Source organism: Spodoptera frugiperda, chromosome 13, assembly GCF_023101765.2.
Source record: "Spodoptera frugiperda isolate SF20-4 chromosome 13, AGI-APGP_CSIRO_Sfru_2.0, whole genome shotgun sequence".
NCBI lineage: Eukaryota > Metazoa > Arthropoda > Insecta > Lepidoptera > Noctuidae > Spodoptera > Spodoptera frugiperda.
Genome location: NC_064224.1, coordinates 4,274,968 through 4,297,189, shown reverse-complemented (window position 1 = coordinate 4,297,189; position 22,222 = coordinate 4,274,968). Strand labels below are relative to the sequence as shown.

The 22,222-nt window shown below is 36.1% G+C and overlaps 3 protein-coding genes across 7 annotated transcripts in view; all 3 read right to left on the bottom strand.

Moving 5' to 3' along the window:
* LOC118270857 (cytochrome P450 4C1-like) overlaps positions 1 to 5,248 on the bottom strand; it is a 61,280-nt gene extending 56,032 nt beyond the window's left edge. The window contains exons 1-9 of the mRNA XM_050698179.1: positions 5,088 to 5,248; positions 4,332 to 4,415; positions 3,561 to 3,671; positions 3,285 to 3,470; positions 2,636 to 2,832; positions 2,024 to 2,108; positions 1,688 to 1,877; positions 1,247 to 1,395; positions 463 to 642 (exon numbers count right to left, since the gene is read on the bottom strand). Coding sequence (XP_050554136.1) covers positions 463 to 642; positions 1,247 to 1,395; positions 1,688 to 1,877; positions 2,024 to 2,108; positions 2,636 to 2,832; positions 3,285 to 3,470; positions 3,561 to 3,671; positions 4,332 to 4,415; positions 5,088 to 5,235 — 1,330 coding nt within the window. The 5' untranslated portion in view covers positions 5,236 to 5,248. The remainder of the gene's footprint in view (positions 1 to 462; positions 643 to 1,246; positions 1,396 to 1,687; positions 1,878 to 2,023; positions 2,109 to 2,635; positions 2,833 to 3,284; positions 3,471 to 3,560; positions 3,672 to 4,331; positions 4,416 to 5,087) is intronic.
* Positions 74 to 16,971, bottom strand: LOC118270644 (cytochrome P450 4C1-like). 5 transcript variants are annotated; one of them, XM_050698183.1, is made up of 10 exons: positions 16,792 to 16,971; positions 16,143 to 16,226; positions 15,227 to 15,337; positions 14,960 to 15,145; positions 14,107 to 14,303; positions 13,858 to 13,942; positions 13,522 to 13,711; positions 12,891 to 13,039; positions 11,041 to 11,220; positions 74 to 385 (listed from the first exon to the last, which is right to left on the bottom strand). In XM_050698183.1, the coding sequence occupies exons 1-10, from the start codon at positions 16,937 to 16,939 to the stop codon at positions 231 to 233; spliced, it is 1,485 nt and encodes a 494-aa protein (XP_050554140.1). In that variant the 5' UTR covers positions 16,940 to 16,971; the 3' UTR covers positions 74 to 230. The 5 variants fall into 5 exon arrangements, with proteins under 5 accessions (XP_050554140.1, XP_050554138.1, XP_050554139.1 ...); XM_050698181.1 differs by lacking the exons at positions 11,041 to 11,220; positions 12,891 to 13,039; positions 13,522 to 13,711 and adding exons at positions 5,879 to 6,058; positions 6,666 to 6,814; positions 7,275 to 7,464 and having other exon boundaries at positions 82 to 385; XM_050698182.1 differs by lacking the exons at positions 74 to 385; positions 11,041 to 11,220 and adding exons at positions 5,631 to 5,801; positions 5,879 to 6,058.
* A 368-nt stretch (positions 16,972 to 17,339) lies between these two features.
* LOC118270864 (cytochrome P450 4C1-like) lies at positions 17,340 to 22,187 on the bottom strand. The gene is made up of 10 exons (XM_050698184.1): positions 22,034 to 22,187; positions 21,284 to 21,367; positions 20,336 to 20,446; positions 20,069 to 20,254; positions 19,404 to 19,600; positions 19,153 to 19,237; positions 18,817 to 19,006; positions 18,386 to 18,534; positions 17,594 to 17,773; positions 17,340 to 17,516 (listed from the first exon to the last, which is right to left on the bottom strand). Exons 1-10 carry the CDS (start codon positions 22,179 to 22,181, stop codon positions 17,362 to 17,364), a joined length of 1,485 nt encoding a protein of 494 aa, XP_050554141.1. The 5' UTR covers positions 22,182 to 22,187; the 3' UTR covers positions 17,340 to 17,361.
* Positions 22,188 to 22,222: the final 35 nt, after the last annotated feature.

The window sequence follows — 22,222 nt, the reverse complement described above, 5'->3', positions numbered from 1 at the left end:
ATGTTTTTTCATTTGATTATAAATTGTCTTCTAATTACAATATTCAATATTCTTTAGTTGTTGCAGTAAACTTCTCATATACCGATTTTATTACCTACTAGGATTTAAAAAAAAAAAAACAACCATTCCAAAAGTTTTTTGACATTGAGCGATCTATTTTAATTTTACATTTTTAGAGAAATTCGTTAATGTAAAAGTAAGGGGATACAAAAAAACCCTTTTTTTTAAATTTAAGGTCTTAACGTAAAACTAACGAGAATTGGTTTTGAGGGTTTTAATACAACTTCAAAGTTCCAACACAAATTACTAATATCAGCAGATAATTGGAAATTCCGTACGATGTGCGCAACCGACGTCTTTAAGGTCATCATGGCGTAGCGTTTCCCTGTAAAACAAGAGCAATGTGTAAAATAATTATAGAGTCCATACAAAATTACATTGTCTTCAATTATGTGACCATACCAATGCAGTTTCGCTTGCCAATACTGAACGGTGCGTATACGTTGGGGTGAGTAGGTAAGGTGGCGGGATTCAACCATCGCTCCGGTTTGAACTCCTTTGCATCTGGTCCCCACGAGGGGTGACGGTGAAGATTGTATATTACCAGAATACATGTACTTCCAGCTCTTAAAGTATATTTTGCTGAAATACAAGAAAAAGTTTAGGATGTTTCCATCTAACAATAGAGTGGAGATAATAATAACAATAAATATGATCCACTTTTAGAAAACGGTCAAATCACGTTGTACTAATCACTGACAGGACTATTGTAGCCAATAAACCTGATATAGTGGTGATAGACCGACAAGCGCGCCGCACGATCATAATCGATGTCACCATCCTCCATGACGAGAACCTCGTGAACTTGAAAAAAGTAAACAAGAAAAATATCTTGACTTGGCCCACGAGGTTGTCGACATGTAGAATGTGAATTCGGCTATCATTGTATCGATAGTCGTGTCGGCCAATGACTTAATACTCAAAAGTTTCGACAACCACCTTAGGGGGCTGGCGTTGGGCGGATGGATCAATGGCCTAATGCAGAAGGCAGTGCTCCTCGAAACGGCACGTGTTGTGAGGAGGTTTCTGTCTCTGGAGCCCTAACCACCGGTAGCTTGGACCATGCTCCCGCTACTGGTGGGTTCCTAGTTTTGAATGTTATTTTACTTTCTATTTCATAGGTAGTATTTAAAAATGTAATTTAAGAGGATTTTGAATAAATATTTGGAATAATTACAATACATACGGAAAACGACATCAGTATCAATTTGTCTCCCAACCCAGGGAACTATAGGATATAGCCGCAAAACCTCTTTTATCACTGCTTCTAAGTAAACCAATTTTGGTAAGTCACATTTTGTCAATTCCTCATTATCTCCGAATACTTCGACAATCCTGTAATACGAAAATAAATAATCAATAAGTTTCGTGTGTACCATAAACGCATTGACAGCTTCAATCACATAAATGATGCTGTCACTGGGTAGTCCGGAAAAAGTGACCCTCTTAAAAGTCCACCATAATAATACAAGAAAAACCTTCAATTATACAAAAATTTTGCAAGTGATCAATTTGTTTAATGGTGTTTTTCGTTTTAATTGAGAGTCGTGAACTGATAGGTTGTTTTCATTCATTTCTGCTAATAGCTACTTATTTCTCTTGCTCATCAAAAACTATCCACACTTACTCTTTATAAACTCGTTCCTGTACATCTGGACGTGATCCTAGCACTGCCAATACGGTCTGTAATACTCCAGAAGTTGTATCGTAAGATGCAAATACAAAAGTATTCAGATGTTGCCTGATGTCATCGTCGGAGAAAACTTCTTGTTCATCAGATAAATGCAGCATCAGATCTAGAATTGGTTTGAATTTACCTGGAGGCCAAAAATAAAATATTAAGCACGATTAGCTTTCTTACTCTCTCACTCTTCTTCTGTCACTTAAACGTAAGTTTAACCGTCTTCTTTAAATAATTTCATGGATAAAGTTAAGGAAAGTAAACACAAAATCCAAAACTTACTATTCGCTGAATCATCACTGAAGTCCGTTTTGTTATTTTGTTTGTTATCGTTGTTTTTAAAATCAGATTTACGTTTCTGGATTGCCTGAAATGTACAAATGTTAATAAGAATGAGGGACTTGAAGCAAGCTGGTTTCTTGTATGTTTTGGCAAGTGATGTGCAATATTATGTCGGAGAACAGTTCGTGAACACACTTAAGACGACCGCTGCCAGCCCCTTTTCCATGAATCACTTCAAAATCAATTTGTTTAGTTTTAAGATCTCACCAAATTGTAAAGATACTTAGTGTGATCGACACAAGTTAAGTAGGTAAAACAAAAACAGTTAAGGGCTGTGACGCTGAAAAGAGAAAGCGGTTTTTTAGGGACGCTATAGGTCCAGCCGATACGAGGAAGGGTCAGGCACACTTTCCTTCATGGGACACGGTTGCGCGATCACGCTCATCTCTTAAGACACTGCTAATTGTAAAATAGTGTACTATTAACAACTGTTGTGATAAGCTTGCATTAAGTTATTGACTGTTATCATTGCGAATATTATATTGGCTGTTGCTGATGAAAATGAAATGAAATATCTTAGATAGAAATAAAAAGTAAAGTATACATACTAACACTATTTAAAATATTCTTTATTCTCGCGATTAATTCCTGTTCTCGTTTTCCTTTTGCAGTTCTGTTGAAAATAAACGAAGGATATACTGCCACGTTAAAAGATCGTTTTACTGCTATTTCCATGCTTTCTTCGATCGCTTGTGCGTATTCTTTGTCAATCGTATCTTGGTCTTTAGCTTCCAATCCCAACGACGTTCCTGGAAATATAAATTGCTAACTAAACCATTATTACCTTGGTATAATAAACACAATATTAAACACTACATTATTGTTTTTTTAATGAAGGCTGGTATCCGTTCAGGTAAAAAGTGGGCCGATTTAGTTCTCGCTCATTCTATGAAGAATGGTACCATCAGCAAATTACAGGTCGATTGCACTATACCTATATGCTTATGGTACGTTAACAGCTTCATTGAGCGATTATGATGTACTCGCCCCATATGCTAAACAAAATAGGCGACAATATGCTGCCTTGAGGAACTCCATATTTTTACGTTCTCATTAATAAACATAGATTAGAATAAGATTAACTTTACTATGGCTTAAGTTCGAAATAATCAAATTCAGTATTAAAATACAAGAAGTGAGATATGGTAAGTACATAGGTCATGTGTGAATTCTTAGTAACGAGTAGAATCTGTATACTTACTGCAAACTGATCTTAGAATATATAGAACCATAAGTTCTTTCACATCGAATGGTCCCTTTCCTGCTTTATCTTTCAATTGTGAGACCAAACTTCGAGCTTCTACGTTCATAATATTTTGAAATGTGTTCAGTGTGTGCAGGTTGAATGCAGGATTCAGTAACTTGCGATGTATTCTCCACGTGGGCACTGGAAGAAGTTGAAAAATATCAAAAAATAATATTATAGAGAGCAATAAATATATATAAAAAAAAAAACAGGCACTTGTCATCACCGTACCATCTTCTAGCAGTAGTCCATTTTCTAATATGTTATCCAAGAAACTGTAATGATATGATTTCTTCAAACTTGTGTTTGCTATAACACCAACTTCATCTGGGTCGCTAACAACTGTAACAAAACAATCCATGTTTAAAAATGAGGAGGAAATCGTCTATTCTAATGGCACCTCTCGCCCTGATTAAGAATACTAACACGTGTGTGTTAGTTTTTTGACGACACCTTTTAGGCGTCCAAAGAAGAACATTTGAACATTCGAAGTATTTGATTGATGCGAGGTTCAACTTTATTCTATGTATTAATTGAAATAAATATACTTTGACTTAGTCGTCAACAGAACAGTATATAGAAATAACTAGGAAATAGAATTGAAGCCAAAGTTAAGCCGGCCTTTTAGAGATTAGGAATTTGAGGGTTGTAGTTTTGGAGATTTTGAGCAAAAATTGCGGAAAACATCTTTCAAAATTCTCGCACGCTACCTACCCAAGTTACCGATTAAGCAAAATGCAGCCTGTATCCATACGTATTAGTTTCTTGGTAGAGAAAAATTATCAACAAACAAACATTAGAAAAAAATTTACGTCATTTTATGATGTACAAAACTTAAATGACAATCAATATTCGTTAAAGTAAAATGTCGTTTGAAATAATTAATTCTAAACAATCTAGATCCTGTCAAACTGGTTGAATTTGCCTTAAAATGTCGGAACTGACGTCTGCGACTGTGTTTACTCTATGCAAGCATAATACAACACTATGGCTTTTACTTACCATACATATTATGGGAACCCATCTTCAACACAACACACTCATTTGTTACACAATTGAAAAGACGTTCCAAGAAACTCCATACGTCTGAAATGAAGACACATAATCCCTTATTTAAATAATATTTCAATATCATGTGAGGCACACATTATGCATTATTTTAAATTTTATTGGATAAAATTTTATGCAGAATAATTTTTTCACTACTGAATAAAAAAACATGGAACGTAACTTTGAATATAGGTAGGTATATAATACTTTCAACCAATTTTGGAAAGAAATCTTCTGGTAATATATTCTTTGGAAAAAATACGTGCATGTCGGATTTCAAAGCGGATAATCCCTCAAGGTTTCACCGCAAAATTATCCACTCCCAATAGCTGATATGAATCAAGTTAACCTATGATGACATATACAATTTGAAATCTGAAATTGCCACATCGGCTTGAGCAGTCGTTGTACTAGCCTGTCATCTTCAGACCTAGTAAAAGGACAAACTTGAGATTATTCTATTACTGTCGTCATCATATCAGTAACAACACTGCAACTGCCACTGCAGACCGAAGGCCTCCCTTTAATGTTTCCTCATCGACCAGTTACTAGTAACCTGATCTGACCCGACTTAAAAATAGGTCGTATAGCTACTTTTAGGTGGAGATGGATGGTGCATCCTCTCCAAAAATAATCCATATAAACTCAATCATGGAAAATCCAAATGTCAGATAGTTCAAGATGATTAATAAGGTAAGAGTATTATACCATTCCGATATTTGAAAGCCACATGAATGTGTCCAATGATGGGCAATGCACCAGGGTACGGTGCGGGTGACCGAACTCGAGGTCTGCACCAGTACCACCATATTGCAAACAACACACTATATATTACGATTAGCACTAACAAAGACATTGTGGAACACAAGACGAACTGCGATGAAATTAATCGACATCTCTTATTTATACGTACCTATATAAGCTGAATGACTAGTTTTTCTTAAAAGGTATTTTAGACCATAGGAAAAAAAACATTACCGTTTTAAGTGTTCTGGATCTAAAAATAAATAGAATGCTTGTAGACCTATTTCGTTGTCCGCACGACCTGTTGGTACGTCTAAAGATGTCAAGTATTTAAAAAACGTGATTTAGCCTCGTCTTGGCAAACGAAAATGTTTATGGAGACATACACAATATACCACCTGCTACTTACTACGTCTGCTGTTTATAGAACACAAAATTTTGCGATTCTATTAACAAATAGAAATTATCTATTAAAGTAAGGGGATACAATAAAATACTTAGTAATGAATTACTTATTTTTAATTTAAGGTCTTAACGTAAAACTAACGAGAATTGGTTTTGAGGGTTTTAATACAACTTCAAAGTTCCAAGACAAATTACTAATATCAGCAGATAGTTGGAAATTCCGTACGATGTGCGCAACCGACGTCTTTAAGGTCATCATGGCGTATCGTTTCCCTGTAAAATAAGAGCAATGCGTAAAATAATTATAGAGTCCATACAAAATTACGTTTCCTTCAGTTATGTGACCATACCAATGCAGTTTCGTTTGCCAATACCGAACGGTGCGTATACGTTGGGGTTAGTAGGTAAGGTGGCGGGATTCAACCATCGCTCTGGTTTAAACTCCTTTGCATCTGGTCCCCACGAGGGGTGACGGTGAAGATTGTATATTACCAGAATACATGTACTTCCAGCTCTTAAAGTATATTTCGCTGAAATACAAGAATATGTTTATGATGTTTCCATCTAACAATAGAGTGGAGATAATAATAACACTAAAAACGATCCAGTTTTAGAAAACGGTCAAAACACGTTGTACTAATCACTGACAGGACTATTGTAGCCAATAAACCTGATATAGTGGTGATAGACCGACAAGTCGCACACGATGATAATCGATGTCACCATCCTCCATGACGAGAACCTCGTGAAAGCTGAGAAACATAAACAAATAAAATATCTTGACTTGGTTTACGAGGTTGTCGTCATGTGGAATGTGGATTCGGCTATCGTTGTGCCGGTAGTCGTGTCGGTCAACGGATTAATACCCAACAGCTTCGACATCCACCTTACGAGGCGGGCGTTGGGCGGATGGATCAAGGGCCTAATGCAGAAAGCAGTACTCCTTGAAACGACACGCATTGTGAGGAGGTTTTTATCTCTGGAGCCCTAACCACCGGTAGCTTGAATCATGCTTCAACTACTGGTGGGCTCCTATTTTTGAATGTTATTTTACTTTCTATTTCATAGGTAGTATTTAAAAATGTAATTTAAGATGATTTTAAACAAATACCTATATGTAATAATTACAATACATACGGAAAACTATATCAGTGTCAATTTGTCTCCCAACCCAGGGAACTATAGGATATAACCGCAAAACCTCTTTTATCACTGCTTCTAAGTAAACCAGTTTTGGTAAGTCGTATTTGGTCAATTCCTCATTATCTCCGAATACTTCGACAATCCTGTAATACGAAAATAAAAAATCAATAATTTTCGTGTGTACAACCAACGCTTCAATCTCATAAATTATGCTGTCACTGGGTAGTCCGAAAAAAGTGATCCTCTTAAAAGTCCACCATAATAATACAAGAAAAACCTTCAATTAAGTATATTAAAATTTTACGAGTGATCAATTTGTTTAATGGTGATTTTGGTTTTAATTGAGAGTCGTAAACAGATAGGTTATTTTTATTTTATGGAATAGGGGCAAACGAGCAAACGAGTCACCTGATGGTAAGCGATCAGCGCCGCCCATGGACACCCGCAATACCAGAGGAGTAACAGGTGCATTGCCGGCCTTTTTTTTAAAAAGGAGTATGCTCTTTTGCTTGAATGTTTGAAGGTCGTATTGTATCGTATTTTTATTCATCTCTGCTAATAGCTACTTATTTCTTTTGCTCATCAAAAACTATCCATACTTACTCTTTATAAACTCGTTCCTGTACATCTGGACGTGATCCTAGCACTGCCAATACGGTCTGTAATACTCCTGATGTTGTATCGTAAGATGCAAATACAAAAGTATTCAGATGTTGCCTGATGTCATCGTCGGAGAAAACTTCTTGTTCATCAGATAAATGCAGCATCAGATCTAGAATTGGTTTGAATTTACCTGGAGGCCAAAAATAAAATATTAAGCACGATTATTTTTCTTACTCTCTCACTCTTCTTCTGTCACTTAAACGTTAGTTGAACTGTCTTCTCTAAATAAGTTCATGGATAAAGTTAAGGAAATTAAACACAAAAACCAAAACTTACCATTCGCTGAACCGTCACTGACGTCCGTTTTGTTATTTTGTTTGTTATCGATGGTTTTTAAATCAGATTTACGTTTCTGGATTGTCTGAAAGAACAAATGTTAATAAGAACGAGGGACTTGAAGAAAGCCGGTTTTTTTCTATGTTTCGGCAAGTGATGTGCAATGTATTTATGAACTTTTATATGGTATTTTGCCGATGATGAAATGAAATGTCTCAGACAGAAATGAGAATTAAATTGGATATGCTTACCCTATTTAAAATATTTTTTATTCTCATGATTAATTCCTGTTCTCTTTTTCCCTTTGCAGTTCTCTTGAAAATAAACGAAGGATGTAATGCTATGTTTAAAGCTCTTTTTACTGCTATGTCCATGATTTCTTCGATCGCTTCTGCGTATTCCTTGTCAATCATATCTTGGTCTTTGGCTTCCAATCCCAACGACGTTCCTAGAAATATAAATGGATTTTTATTAATAACACTATTAAAGTTCAAGCTGTTAACGCCCACACGTTATCACTCACAACAGTCAAAAACAACTCATCGAGACAAGCGGCGAGGTAAGCGGGACACTCATTCTTATGGTAAGCGTCCACAGGCCCACATCGTACGCATCCCACAAATCGGATGGATCGCATCCAACGGATTGACTGCGTCCACTGTTCGGCAGTGTTCGGGTTGCCGACGCAAGTATTGGAGCAATCGGATTACCGATGACACTTTCACTCGGTTTTTTTTCATAGGCATTCTCATTGCTGATGAGCGGTCCGTATGAAGCGGATCAGTGTACGCAGTTGTATAAGTTTTGATACAAGACAAACTAAAATCCGTTGCGTGCAATGCGTGCGATGCGTACGATGCAGGCCTGTGGACGCTTACCTTTACACAGCAATTGCTGTCACTTGTTTATTTTTTAACCTTAATTTTATTTCAAAATCTATTGAAGAGCGCGAGTTATATCATCTCAACTATGCTGTCCACTGTTCTTTTATCTGAACCTATCTACATCTACAAGCAGATGATTTATTTGTATTTATGATTGCTTGCAATTTCAGTCATATATAACATTCTTAGTAACGAGTCGAGTCCGTATACTTACTGCAAACTGATCGTAAAATATATTTAACCACAAGTTCTTTCACATCGACTGGTCCCTTTCCTGCTTTATCTTTCAATTGTGAGCTTCGAGCCAATTTTGCCTTTGCAAAATTGGTTAAAAGGGAAGCCCCTTTAATATTTCCTGATTTGACCTGACTTACACTAGGCTGTATATCGTCTTGTGTGTGGAGGTAGACCGTGCGTCTTCTCAAATTTTAAATAATCTATTATAAACTCAAATATGGAAAATCCAACTGTCAGATAACTCAAGATGATTAATAAGGTACGGTACCAGGGTACGTTGCGGGTGACCGAGCTCGAGGTCTGCACCAGTACCACCATATTGCAAACAACACACTATATATCACAATTAGCACTAACAAAGACATTGTGGAACACAAGACGAACTGCGATGAAATTAATCGACATCTCTTATTTATACGTACCTATATAAGCTGAATGACTAGTTTTTCTTAAAAGGTATTTTAGACCATAGGAAAAAAACATTACCGTTTTAAGTGTTCTGGATCTAAAAATAAATAGAATGCTTGTAGACCTATATCGTTGTCCGCACGACCTGTTGGTACGTCTAAAGATGTCAAGTATTTAAAAAACGTGATTTAGCCTCATCTTGGCGAATGAAAATGTTTATGGAGACATCTATATCTATACATATAATAAAATCGTAGAAAAGTGCTGTCTGTACATTGAAAATAAAAATAAAAAAAAATAGCAGGGGTTATTGTTATGTCGATGTCGAACCCAAAAATGTAATTAACTTTTTTTTTGTCTGTTTGTCTGTTTGTCTGTGTGTCTATGCGCGCTAATCTCAGAAACGGCTGATCCGAGTTGGATGCGGTTTTCACGAATATATTGTGGGATGCTTGAATTTACATTTAGTGTTTGTTTCATGTCAATCGGTTCATAAATAAAAAAGTTATGTCAAATTAAAGAATCACGTCGAACACTATTCTATGCTTATACCATTAATCTCCGCAACTATTTGACGGATTTGGTTGAAATTTGGTACAGATATAGTTTAGAACCTTAGAAAGGACATAGGATAGTTTTTATTTCAAAAATCAAAAAATAAAAATAAGAAATAAATGTATTCCGGACATACAGATGGCGATCACGGTTTCTGTATTCGCGGCATATTTACGGAACGCATACCCCGCGAATAAAGAGCTTCTACTGTATAAATAAATAATCCAAGTTGTCTTTATCCTCGATAGATGGCGTTGGGATCGAAATAGATCGCGCTATGGTTTCGTTACATTCATTTGGTTGGCCGTTCATTTATCGGCCGAGCGCTTCGGTACTATCGTAGAAAAAGTGTATTATCAGTCGTATGATTATTTATTTGTCTGTAGTGGTCCTGCTGTTTCGTATATTCTAAATAAATTGGTTTCGTTGTATTTGTCAATTTATAAGTTTATTTGTTGGGTTTTCCTGGTTTTCTGGTTAAATTATTTAACGTAGGTTTAGTTTGATATCGATTATTAGTAGTTACTGTAGTTAGTTTTTTTAATAAAATTGTAAGTCTAATTAATTAGATAGATTAGATTTAAGTCGTTTCTTTTAAATTATTTAGTTTAAGCTTGGTTATTATAGCATAGAGGATAGGTTGTAATATAATTTCTTTTTTAATTGTTATAAATTCGTAATTCCTAGCTTTCTTTAGTTTTAAGTTAGTTTTCATCTTAAGTTCGGAAAGATTATAATATTTCTTTAGTTTAAGTCCGTTTTTAAACTATTTTTTTCAATGCCCTAAGTGAGTATACATCTATTAAATTCAAACGCAGAGCTCATTATGCTGATTTTTGAAGAGTTCCCTGGAATATCTTCTACATCTCATTTTTGAAGAGATTCCGCGAGATCGGGAACTATGTGGTTAAAACCAAAAATTTGCCGGAAGTCACTATTCCACGCAAACGAAGTCGCGGGCAAAAGCTAGAACACAATAAATATACCACCTGCTACTTACTAAGTGTCCGGTTTATAGAACACAAAATTTTGCGATTCTATTAACAAATAGAAATTATCTATTAAAGTAAGGGGATACAATAAAATACTTAGATAATGAATAATTTATTTTTAATTTAAGGTCTTAACGTAAAACTAACGAGAATTGGTTTTGAGGGTTTTAATACAACTTCAAAGTTCCAGCACAAATTACTAATATCAGCAGATAATTGGAAATTCCGTACGATGTGCGCAACCGACGTCTTTAAGGTCATCATGGCGTATTGTTTCCCTGTAAATAAGAGCAATGTGTGTAATAATTGTAGAGTCCATACAAAATTACATTGTCTTCAATTATGTGACCATACCAATGCAGTTTCGCTTGCCAATACCGAACGGTGCGTATACGTTGGGGTGAGTAGGTAAGGTGGCGGGATTCAGCCATCGCTCCGGTTTGAACTCCTTTACATCTGGTCCCCACGAGGAGTGACGGTGAAGATTGTATATTACCAGAATACATGTACTTCCAGCTCTTAAAGTATATTTCGCTGAAATACAAGAATATGTTTATGATGTTTCCATCCTAACAATAGAGTGGAGATAATAATAACACTAAAAACGATCCACTTTTAGAAAATGGTCAAATCAAAGTTGTACTGGGATTGATCTGTCATCACTGACAAGACTATTGTAGTCAATAAATCTGATATAGTGGTGATAAACCGACAAATACGCCGCACGATGATAATCGATGTCACCATCCCCCATGACGAGAACCTCGTAAAACCTGAAAAAGATAAAGAAATAAAATATCTTGACTTAGCTCACAAGGTTGTCGGCATGTGGAATGTGGATTCGGCTATCGTTGTGCAGATAGTCATGTCGTTAACTGGATTAATACCCAACAGCTTCGACAACCACCTTAGGAAGGGCCTGATGCAGAAGGCAAAACCCCTCGAAACGGCACGTATTGTGGAGGAGGTTTTTATCTCTGGAGCCATAACCACTGGGAGCTTGGACCATGCTCCCACTATTTTTTTTTTTATGAGACATAATCGAGTCAGTAAACGACAGTAATCGAGCAGACGTATTACCTGATGGTAAGCATTCGCCGCCGCCCATGGACACTTGAAACACCAGAGGCTTTACAAGTGCGTTACCGGCTTTTTGGGAGTCAGAAATTTAAGGGTTGTTGTTCGGGAATGGGGATGAGGAAGATTGGGAAGGGGGGAATTGGGCCTCCGGTAACCTCACTCACACAACGAAACACAACGCAAGCGTTGTTTCACGTCGGTTTTCTGTGAGGCCGTGGTATTACTCCGGTCGAGCCGGCCCATTCGTGCCGAACTACTGGTTGGCTCCTATTTTTACCCGACTGCGCCAGAAGGAGGGTTATGTTTTTCGAGAGTATGTATGTATGTATGTTTGTATAATTGTTTGGCACGCTCTGCAGCCTAAACGGCTTGATGGATTTTGGCTTGAGAGGTGTCGTTAGATTCGTATTTACTGTGAGAGTGACACTGGATATATCAAAATAATAAAAAAACAAAATGGCGGATTTTTGGCGCCAAATTCGAATATTCCTCACTCTCTAGCCTGAACGACTCGATGGATTTCAGCTTGATAGGGGTAGTTCGATTCGTATTTACTGTGAGAGTGACACTAGATATATCAAAATAACAAAAATAACGAAATAGCGGATTTTTGCCGCCAAATTCGAATATTGTTCACTTTATAGCCTGAACGACTTGATGGGTTTCAGCTTCAAAGGCGTCGTTCCGGATGCATTTATGTATCATGTGTGTGTGTGTCATATTATAGGTTATTATATAAACTCATTCAATAATAAAACTAAAAGAAATTAAAATAAAAAAGGTAATTTAAAAACAAACTAAAAAACCCGACTACGTTTCTTTATAATATGAAAATGAAAAAACCCTAAAACAAGAAAGTCTACCTATTTTAGAAAGCCAGCCGTATGTGCCCTCACTAAGTCTTCATATTTAGAATGGGTCCCGACTGCTTCAATCGGGTACGATGACTTTCTTGTTTTAGGGTTTTTTCATTTTCATATTATAAAGAAACGCAGTCGGGTTTTTTAGTTTTTTAAATTACCTTTTTTATTTAATATTATTTTACTTTGTATTTTATAAACAGTATTTAAAAATGTAATTAAAGAGGATTTCAAATAAATATATGGAATAATTATAATACATACGGAAAACTATATCAGTGTCAATTTGTCTCCCAACCCAGGGAACTATAGGATATAACCGCAAAACCTCTTTTATCACTGCTTCTAAGTAAACCAGTTTTGGTAAGTCGTATTTGGTCAATTCCTCATTATCTCCGAATACTTCGACAATCCTGTAATACGAAAATAAAAAATCAATAATTTTCGTGTGTACAACCAACGCTTCAATCTAATAAATTATGCTGTCACTGGGTAGTCCGGAAAAAGTGACCCTCTTAATAGTCCACCATAATAATATAAAAAAAAACCTTCAATTATATTAAAATTTTACGAGTGATCAATTTGTTTAATGGTGATTTTGGTTTTAATTGAGAGTCGTAAACAGATAGGTTATTTTTTTTTTATGGAATAGGGGGCAAACGAGCAAACGAGTCACCTGATGGTAAGCGATCAGCGCCGCCCATGGACATCCGCAACACCAGAGGAGTAACAGCGCACCTGTTACTCCTCTGGTGTTGCGGATGTGCCGGCCTTTTTTTAAAAAGGAGTATGCTCTTTTGCTTGAAAGTTTGAAGGTCGTATCGTATCGTATTTTTATTCATCTCTGCTAATAGCTACTTATTTCTTTTGCTCATCAAAAACTATCCATACTTACTCTTTATAGACTCGTTCCTGTACATCTGGACGTGATCCTAGCACTGACAATACGGTCTGCAATACTCCTGAAGTTGTATCGTAAGATGCAAATACAAAAGTATTCAGATGTTGCCTGATGTCATCGTCGGAGAAACCTTCTTGTTCATCAGATAAATGCAGCATCAGATCTAGAATTGGTTTGAATTTACCTGGAGGCCAAAAATAAAATATTAAGCACGATTATTTTTCTTACTCTCTCACTCTTCTTCTGTCACTTAAACGTTAGTTGAACTGTCTTCTCTAAATAAGTTCATGGATAAAGTTAAGGAAATTAAACACAAAAACCAAAACTTACCATTCGCTGAACCGTCACTGACGTCCGTTTTGTTATTTTGTTTGTTATCGATGGTTTTTAAATCAGATTTACGTTTCTGGATTGTCTGAAAGAACAAATGTTAATAAGAATAAGGACTTGAAGAAAGCCGGTTTCTTCTATGTTTCGGCAAGTGATGTGTAATGTATTTATGAACTTTTATATGGTATTTTGCCGATGATGAAATAAAATGTCTCAGACAGAAATGAGAATTAAATTGGATATGCTTACCCTATTTAAAATATTCTTTATTCTCATGATTAATTCCTGTTCTCTTTTTCCCTTTGCAGTTCTCTTGAAAATAAACGAAGGATATAATGCTACGTTTAAAGCTCGTTTTACTGCTATGTCCATGATTTCTTCGATCGCTTCTGCGTATTCCTTGTCAATCATATCTTGGTCTTTGGCTTCCAATCCCAACGACGTTCCTAGAAATATAAATGGATTTTTATTATTAAGACTATTAAAGTCCAAGCTGTTAACGCCCACACGTTAACACTCACAACAGTCACAAACAACTCATCGAGACAAGCGGGGAGGTAAGCGGGACACTCATTGTTATGGTAAGCGACCACAGGCCCACATCGTACGCATCCCACAAATCGGATGGATCGTATCCAACGGATTGACTGCGTCCACTGTTCGGCAGTGTTCGGGTTGCCGACGCAAGTATTGGAGCAATCGGATTACCGATGACACTTTTACTCGGATTTTTTTCATAGGCATTCTCATTGCTGATGAGCGGTCTGTATGAAGCGGATCAGTGCACGCAGTTGTATAAGTTTCTATACAAGACAAATTAAAATCCGTTGCGTGCAATGCGTCCAATGCGTATGATGCAGGCCTGTGGACGCTTACCTTTACACAGCAATTGCTGTCACTTGTTTTTTTTTACCTTAATTTTATTTCAAAAACTTTATTTTAGAACGCGAGTTATATCATCTCAACTATATTGTCCACTGTTCTTTTATCTGAGCCTATCTACATCTACAAGCTGATGATTTATTTGTATATGTATTTATGATTGCTAGCAATTTCTGTCATATAAAACATTCTTAGTAACGAGTCGAGTCCGTATACTTACTGCAAACTGATCGTAAAATATATTTAACCACAAGTTCTTTCACATCGACTGGTTCCTTTCCTGCTTTATCTTTCAATTGTGAGACCAAACTTCGAGCTTCTACGTTCATGATATTTTGAAATGTGTTCAGTGTGTGCAGGTTGAATGCAGGATTGAGTAACTTCCGATGTATTCTCCACGTGGGCACTGGAAGAAGTTGAAAAATATAAAAAAATAATATTATAGAGTTCGATAAACACAAAAAACAGGCTCTCGCCATCACCGTACCATCTTCTAGCAGTAGTCCATTTTCTAATATGTTATCCAAGAAACTGTAATGATATGATTTCTTCAAACTTGTGTTTGCTATAACACCAACTTCATCTGGGTCGCTAACAACTGTAACAAAACAATCCATGTTTAAAAATGAGGAGGAAATCGTCTATTCTAATGGCACCTCTCGCCCTGATTAAGAATACTAACACGTATGTGTTAGTTTTTTGATGTCATTTTTTAGGCGTCCAAAGAAGAACATTTGAACATTCGAAGTATTTGATTGATGCGAGGTTCAACTTTATTCTATGTATTAATTGAAATAAATATACTTTGACTTAGTCCTCAACAGAACAGTCAATAGAAATACGTAGGAAAAAAAATTGAAGCCAAAGTTAAGCCGGCCTTTTAGAGATTAGGAATTTGAGGGTTGTAGTTTTGGAGATTTTGAGCAAAAATTGCGGAAAACATCTTTCAAAATTCTCGCACGCTACCTACCCAAGTTACCGATTAAGCAAAATGCAGCCTGTATCCATACGAACTAGTTTCTTAGTTGAGAAAAATTACCAACAAACAAACATTAGAAAAAAAAATTACGTCATTTTATGATGTACATAACTTAAATGACAATAAATATTCGTTAAAGGAAAATGTCGTTTGAAATAATTAATTCTAAACAATCTAGATCCTGTCAAACTGGTTGATTTTGCCTTAAAATGTCGGTACTGACGTCTGCAGGTTCTAAGATCTATCTGTCCCTTACTCTCTGCAACTTCAAATTGTCGAGAGTTTGATGGCGATAAGTTCGAGTTAACGAGTCATTTGGTCACAGGACTTTGTGATAACTTCGAATTATAGAAAGTTTGAATCTACGACTGTCGACTGTGTTTACTCTATGCAAGCATAATACAACACTATGGCTTTTACTTACCATACATATTATGGGAACCCATCTTCAACACAACACACTCATTTGTTACACAATTGAAAAGACGTTCCAAGAAACTCCATACGTCTGAAATGAAGACACATAATCCCTTATTTAAATAATATTTCAATATCATGTGAGGCACACATTATGCATTATTTTAAATTTTATTGGATAAAATTTTGTGCACAATAATTTCTTCACTTCTGAATAAAAAACATGGAACGTAACTTTGAATATAAGTAGGTATATAATACTTTCAACCAATTTTGGAAAGAATGATTCTGGTAATATATTCTTCGGAAAAAATACGTGCATGTCAGATTTCAAAGCGGATAATTCCTCAAGGTTTCACCGCAAAATTCTCCACTCCCAATATCTGATATGAATCAAGTTAATTCACATATATAGATCACATATACAATTTGAAATCTGAAATTGCCACATCGGCTTGAACAGTAGTTGTACTAGCCTGTCATCTTCAGACCTAGTAAAAGGGCAAACTTGCGATTTTTCTATTACGGTAAAATAGGCCTACTTGTAGGTGTAGATGGATGGTGCGTCCTCTCCGTAAATAATCTATATAAACTCAATAATGGAAAATCCAAATGTCAGATAACTCAAGATGATTAATAAGATAAGAGTATTATACCATTCCGATATTTGAAAGCCACATGAATGTGTCCAATGATGGGCAATGCACCAGGGTACGGTGCGGGTGACCGAACTCGAGGTCTGCACCAGTACCACCATATTGCAAACAACACACTATATATTACGATTAGCACTAACAAAGACATTGTGGAACACAAGACGAACTGCGATGAAATTAATCGACATCTCTTATTTATACGTACCTATATAAGCTGAATGACTAGTTTTTCTTAAAAGGTATTTTAGACCATAGGAGAAAAAAACACTACCGTTTTAAGTGTTCTGGATCTAAAAATAAATAGAATGCTTGTAGAACTATTTAGTTGTCCGCCGCGACCTGTTGGTACGTCTAAATACATATGTCAAGTATTTAAAGAACGTGATTTTAGCCTCGTCTCGGCGAATGAAAATGTTTATGGAGACATACACAATAAATATACCACCTGCTACTTACTAAGTGTCCGGTTTATAGAACACAAAATTTTGCGATTCTATTAACAAATAGAAATTATCTATTAAAGTAAGGGGATACAATAAAATACTTAGTAATTAATTACTTATTTTTAATTTAAGGTCTTAACGTAAAACTAACAAGAATTGGTTTTGAGGGTTTTAATACAACTTCAAAGTTCCAGCACAAATTACTAATATCAGCAGATAATTGGAAATTCCGTACGATGTGCGCAACCGACGTCTTTAAGGTCATCATGGCGTATAGTTTCCCTGTAAAACAAGAGCAATGCGTAAAATAATTATAGAGTCCATACAAAATTACATTTCCTTCAGTTATGTGACCATACCAATGCAGTTTCGTTTGCCAATACCGAACGGTGCGTATACGTTGGGGTGAGTAGGTAAGGTGGCGGGATTCAACCATCGCTCCGGTTTAAACTCTTTCGCATCTGGTCCCCACGAGGGGTGACGGTGAAGATTGTATATTACCAGAACACATGTACTTCCAGCTCTTAATGTATATTTCGCTGAAATAACAGAAAACGTTTATGATGTTTCCATCTAACAATGTAGTGGATATAATAATAACAATAAATATGATCCACTTTTAGAAAACGGTCAAATCACGTTGTACTAATCACTGACAGGACTATTGTAGCCAATAAACCTTATTATAGTGGTGATAGACCGACAAGCGCGCCGCACGATGATAATCGATATCACCATCCCTCATGACGAGAACCTCGTGAAAGCTGAGAAACATAAACAAATAAAATATCTTGACTTGGTTCACGAGGTTGTCAATACGTGGAATGTAGATTCAGCTATCGTTGTGCCGATAGTCGTGTCGGCCAATGGATTAATACCCAACAGCCTCGACAACCTTCTTAGGAGGCTAGCGTTGGGCGGACGGGTCAAGGGCCTGATGCAGAAGGCAGTGCTCTTCGAAACGGCACGTATTGTGAGGAGGTTTCTGTCTCTGGAGCCCTAACCACCGGTAGCTTGGACCATGCTCCCGCTACTGGTCGGCTTCTATGTTTGAATGTTATTTTACTTTCTATTTCATAGGTAGTATTTAAAATTGTAATTTAAGAGGATTTTAAATAAATAATAATATATGGAATAATTACAATACATACGGAAAACCATATCAGTGTCAATTTGTCTCGCAATCCAGGGAACTATAGAATATAGCCTCAAAACCTCTTTTATCACTGCTTCTAAGTAAACCAATTTTGGTAAGTTATATTTGGTCAATTCCTCATTATCTCCGAATACTTCGACAATCCTGTAATACGAAAATAAAAAATCAATAATTTTCGTGTGTACAACCAACGCTTCAATCTCATAAATTATGCTGTCACTGGGTAGTCCGGAAAAAGTGACTCTCTTAAAATTCCACCATAATAATACAAGAAAAACCTTCAATTAGGTATACAAAAATTTTGCAAGTAATCAATTTGTTCAATGGTACTTTTGGTTTGAGAGTCGTGAACTGATAAGTTATTTTCATTCATACCTGCTAATAGCTACTAATTTCTCTTGCTCATCAAAAACTATCCATACTTACTCTTTATAAACTCGTTCCTGTACATCTGGACGTGATCCTAGCACTGCCAATACGGTCTGTAATACTCCAGAAGTTGTATCGTAAGATGCAAATACAAAAGTATTCAGATGTTGCCTGATGTCATCGTCGGAGAAAACTTCTTGTTCATCAGATAAATGCAGCATTAGATCTAGAATTGGTTTGAATTTACCTGGAGGCCAAAAATAAAATATTAAGCACGATTAGCTTTCTTACTCTCTCACTCTTCTTCTGTCACTTAAACGTAAGTTGAACCGTCTTCATTAAATAAGTTTATGGATAAAGTTAAGGAAATTAAACACAAAAACCAAAACTTACCATTCGCTGAACCATCACTGACGTCCGTATTGTTATTTTGTTTGTTTTCGACCTTTTTTAAATCAGATTTACGTTTCTGGATTGTCTGAAATATACAAATGTTAATAAGAATGAAGGACTTGAAGAAAGCCGGTTTTTTCTATGTTTCGGCAAGTGATGTGCAATGTATTTATGAACTTTTATATGGTCTGTTGCCGATGATGAAATGAAATGTCTCAGACAGAAATGAGAATTAAATTGGACATGCTTACACTATTTAAAATGTTCTTTATTCTCATGATTAATTCCTGTTCTCTTTTTCCCTTTGCAGTTCTCTTGAAAATAAATGAAGGATGTAATGCTATGTTTAACGCTCGTTTTACTGCTATGTCCATGATTTCTTCGATCGCTTCTGCGTATTCCTTGTCAATCATATCTTGGTCTTTGGCTTCCAATCCCAACGACGTTCCTAGAAATATAAATGGATTTTTATTATTAAGACTATTAAAGTCCAAGCTGTTAACGCCCACACGTTATCACTCACAACAGTCAAAAACAACTCATCGAGACAAGCGGGGAGGTAAGCGGGGCACTCATTCTTATGGTAAGCGTCCACAGACCCGCATCGTACGCATCGCATGGATCGCATCAAACAGATTGACTGCGTCCACTGTTCGGCAGCGTTCGGATTGCTGACGCGAGTATTGGAGCAATCGGATTACCGATGACAGTTTCACTCGGATTTTTTCCATAGGCATTCTCATAAAATCTATTGTAGAGCGCGAGTTATATCATCTCAACTATATTGTCCACTGTTCTTTTATCTGAGCCTATCTACATCTACAAGCTGATGATTTATTTGTATATGTATTTATGATTGCTAGCAATTTCTGTCATATAAAACATTCTTAGTAACGAGCCGAGTCCGTATACTTACTGCAAACTGTTCTTAAAATATATAGAACCACAAGTTCTTTCACATCGACTGGTCCCTTTCCTGCTTTATCTTTCAATTGTGAGACCAAACTTCGAGCTTCTACGTTCATAATATTTTGAAATGTGTTCAGTGTGTGCAGGTTGAATGCAGGATTCAGTAACTTGCGATGTATTCTCCACGTGGGCACTGGAAGTAGTTGAAAAATATTGAAAAATTATATTATAGAGTGCGATAAACACAAAAAACAGGCACTCGTCATCACCGTACCATCTTCTAGCAGTAGTCCATTTGCTAGTGCGTTATCCACGAAACTGTAATGATATGATTTCTTCAAACTTGTGTTTGCTATAACACCAACTTCATCTGGGTCGCTAACAACTGTAACAAAACAATCCATGTTTAAAAATGAGGAGGAAATCGTCTATTCTAATGGCACCTCTCGCCCTGATTAAGAATACTAACACGTGTGTGTTAGTTTTTTGACGACACCTTCTCTTCTTCTTTGGACCTCACTTTCTTTGGACGCCTAAAGGCGTCCAAAGAAGTACAATTAGACATTCGAAGTATTTGATTGATGCGAGGTTCAACTTTATTCTATGTATTAATTGAAATAAATATACTTTGACTTAGTCGTCAACAGAACAGTATATAGAAATAACTAGAAAAAAATATGCCAAAGTCAAGCCGGCCTTTTGGAGGTTAGGAATTTGAGGGTTGTAGTTTTGAAGATTGGGAGCAAAAATTGCGGAAAACATCTCTCAAAATTCTCTCATGCTACCTACCCAAGTAACCGATTAAGCAAAATGCAGCCTGTATCCATACAAACTAGTTTCTTAGTTGAGAAAAATTACCAACAAACAAACATTAGAAAAAAAAATTACGTCATTTTATGATGTACATAACCTAAATGACAATTAATATTCGTTAAAGTAAAATGTCGTTTGAAATAAATTATTCTAAACAATCTAGATCCTGTCAAACTGGTTGATTTTGCCTTAAAATGTCGGTACTGACGTCTGCAGGTTCTAAGATCTATCTGTCCCTTACTCTCTGCAACTTCAAATTGTCGAGAGTTTGATGCCGATAAGTTCGAGTTAACGATTCATTTGGTCACAAGACTTCGTGATAACTTCGAATTATCGAAAGTTTGAATCTACGACTGTCGACTTTATTTACTCTATGCAAGCATAATACAACACTATGGCTTTTACTTACCATACAAATTATGGAAACCCATCCTTATTACAACACACTCATTTGTTATACAATTGAAAAGGCGTTCCATATAACTCCATACGTCTGAAATGAAGACACATAATTATCCCTTAATTAAATAATATTTCAATATCATGTGAGGCACATATTATGCGTTATTTAAAATTTATTGGATGAAATTTTATGCACAATAATATTTTCACTACTGAATAAAAAAACATGGAACGTAACTTTGAATATAGGTAGGTATATAATACTTTCAACCAATTTTGGAAAGAATGCTTCTGGTAATATATTCTTTGGAAAAAATACATGCATGTCAGATTTCAAAGCGGATAATTCCTCAAGGTTTCACCGCAAAATTATCCACTCCCAATAGCTGATATGATTCAAGTTAACCTATGATCACATATTATACAATTTGAAATCTGAAATTGCCACATCGGCTTGAGTAGTCGTTGTACTAGCCTGTCATCTTCAGACCTAGTAAAATTTAAATTTAATTACTGTCGTCATCATATCAGTAACAACACTGCAACTGCCACTGCAGACCGAAGGCCTCCCTTTAATGTTTCCTCATCGACCAGTTACTAGTAACCTGATCTGACCCGACTTAAAAATAGGTCGTATAGCTACTTTTAGGTGGAGATGGATGGTGCATCCTCTCCAAAAATAATCCATATAAACTCAATCATGGAAAATCCAAATGTCAGATAGTTCAAGATGATTAATAAGGTAAGAGTATTATACCATTCCGATATTTGAAAGCCACATGAATGTGTCCAATGATGGGCAATGCACCAGGGTACGGTGCGGGTGACCGAACTCGAGGTCTCCACCAGAACCACCATATTGCAAACAACACACTATATATTACGATTAGCACTAACAAAGACATTGTGGAACACAAGACGAACTGCGATGAAATTAATCGACATC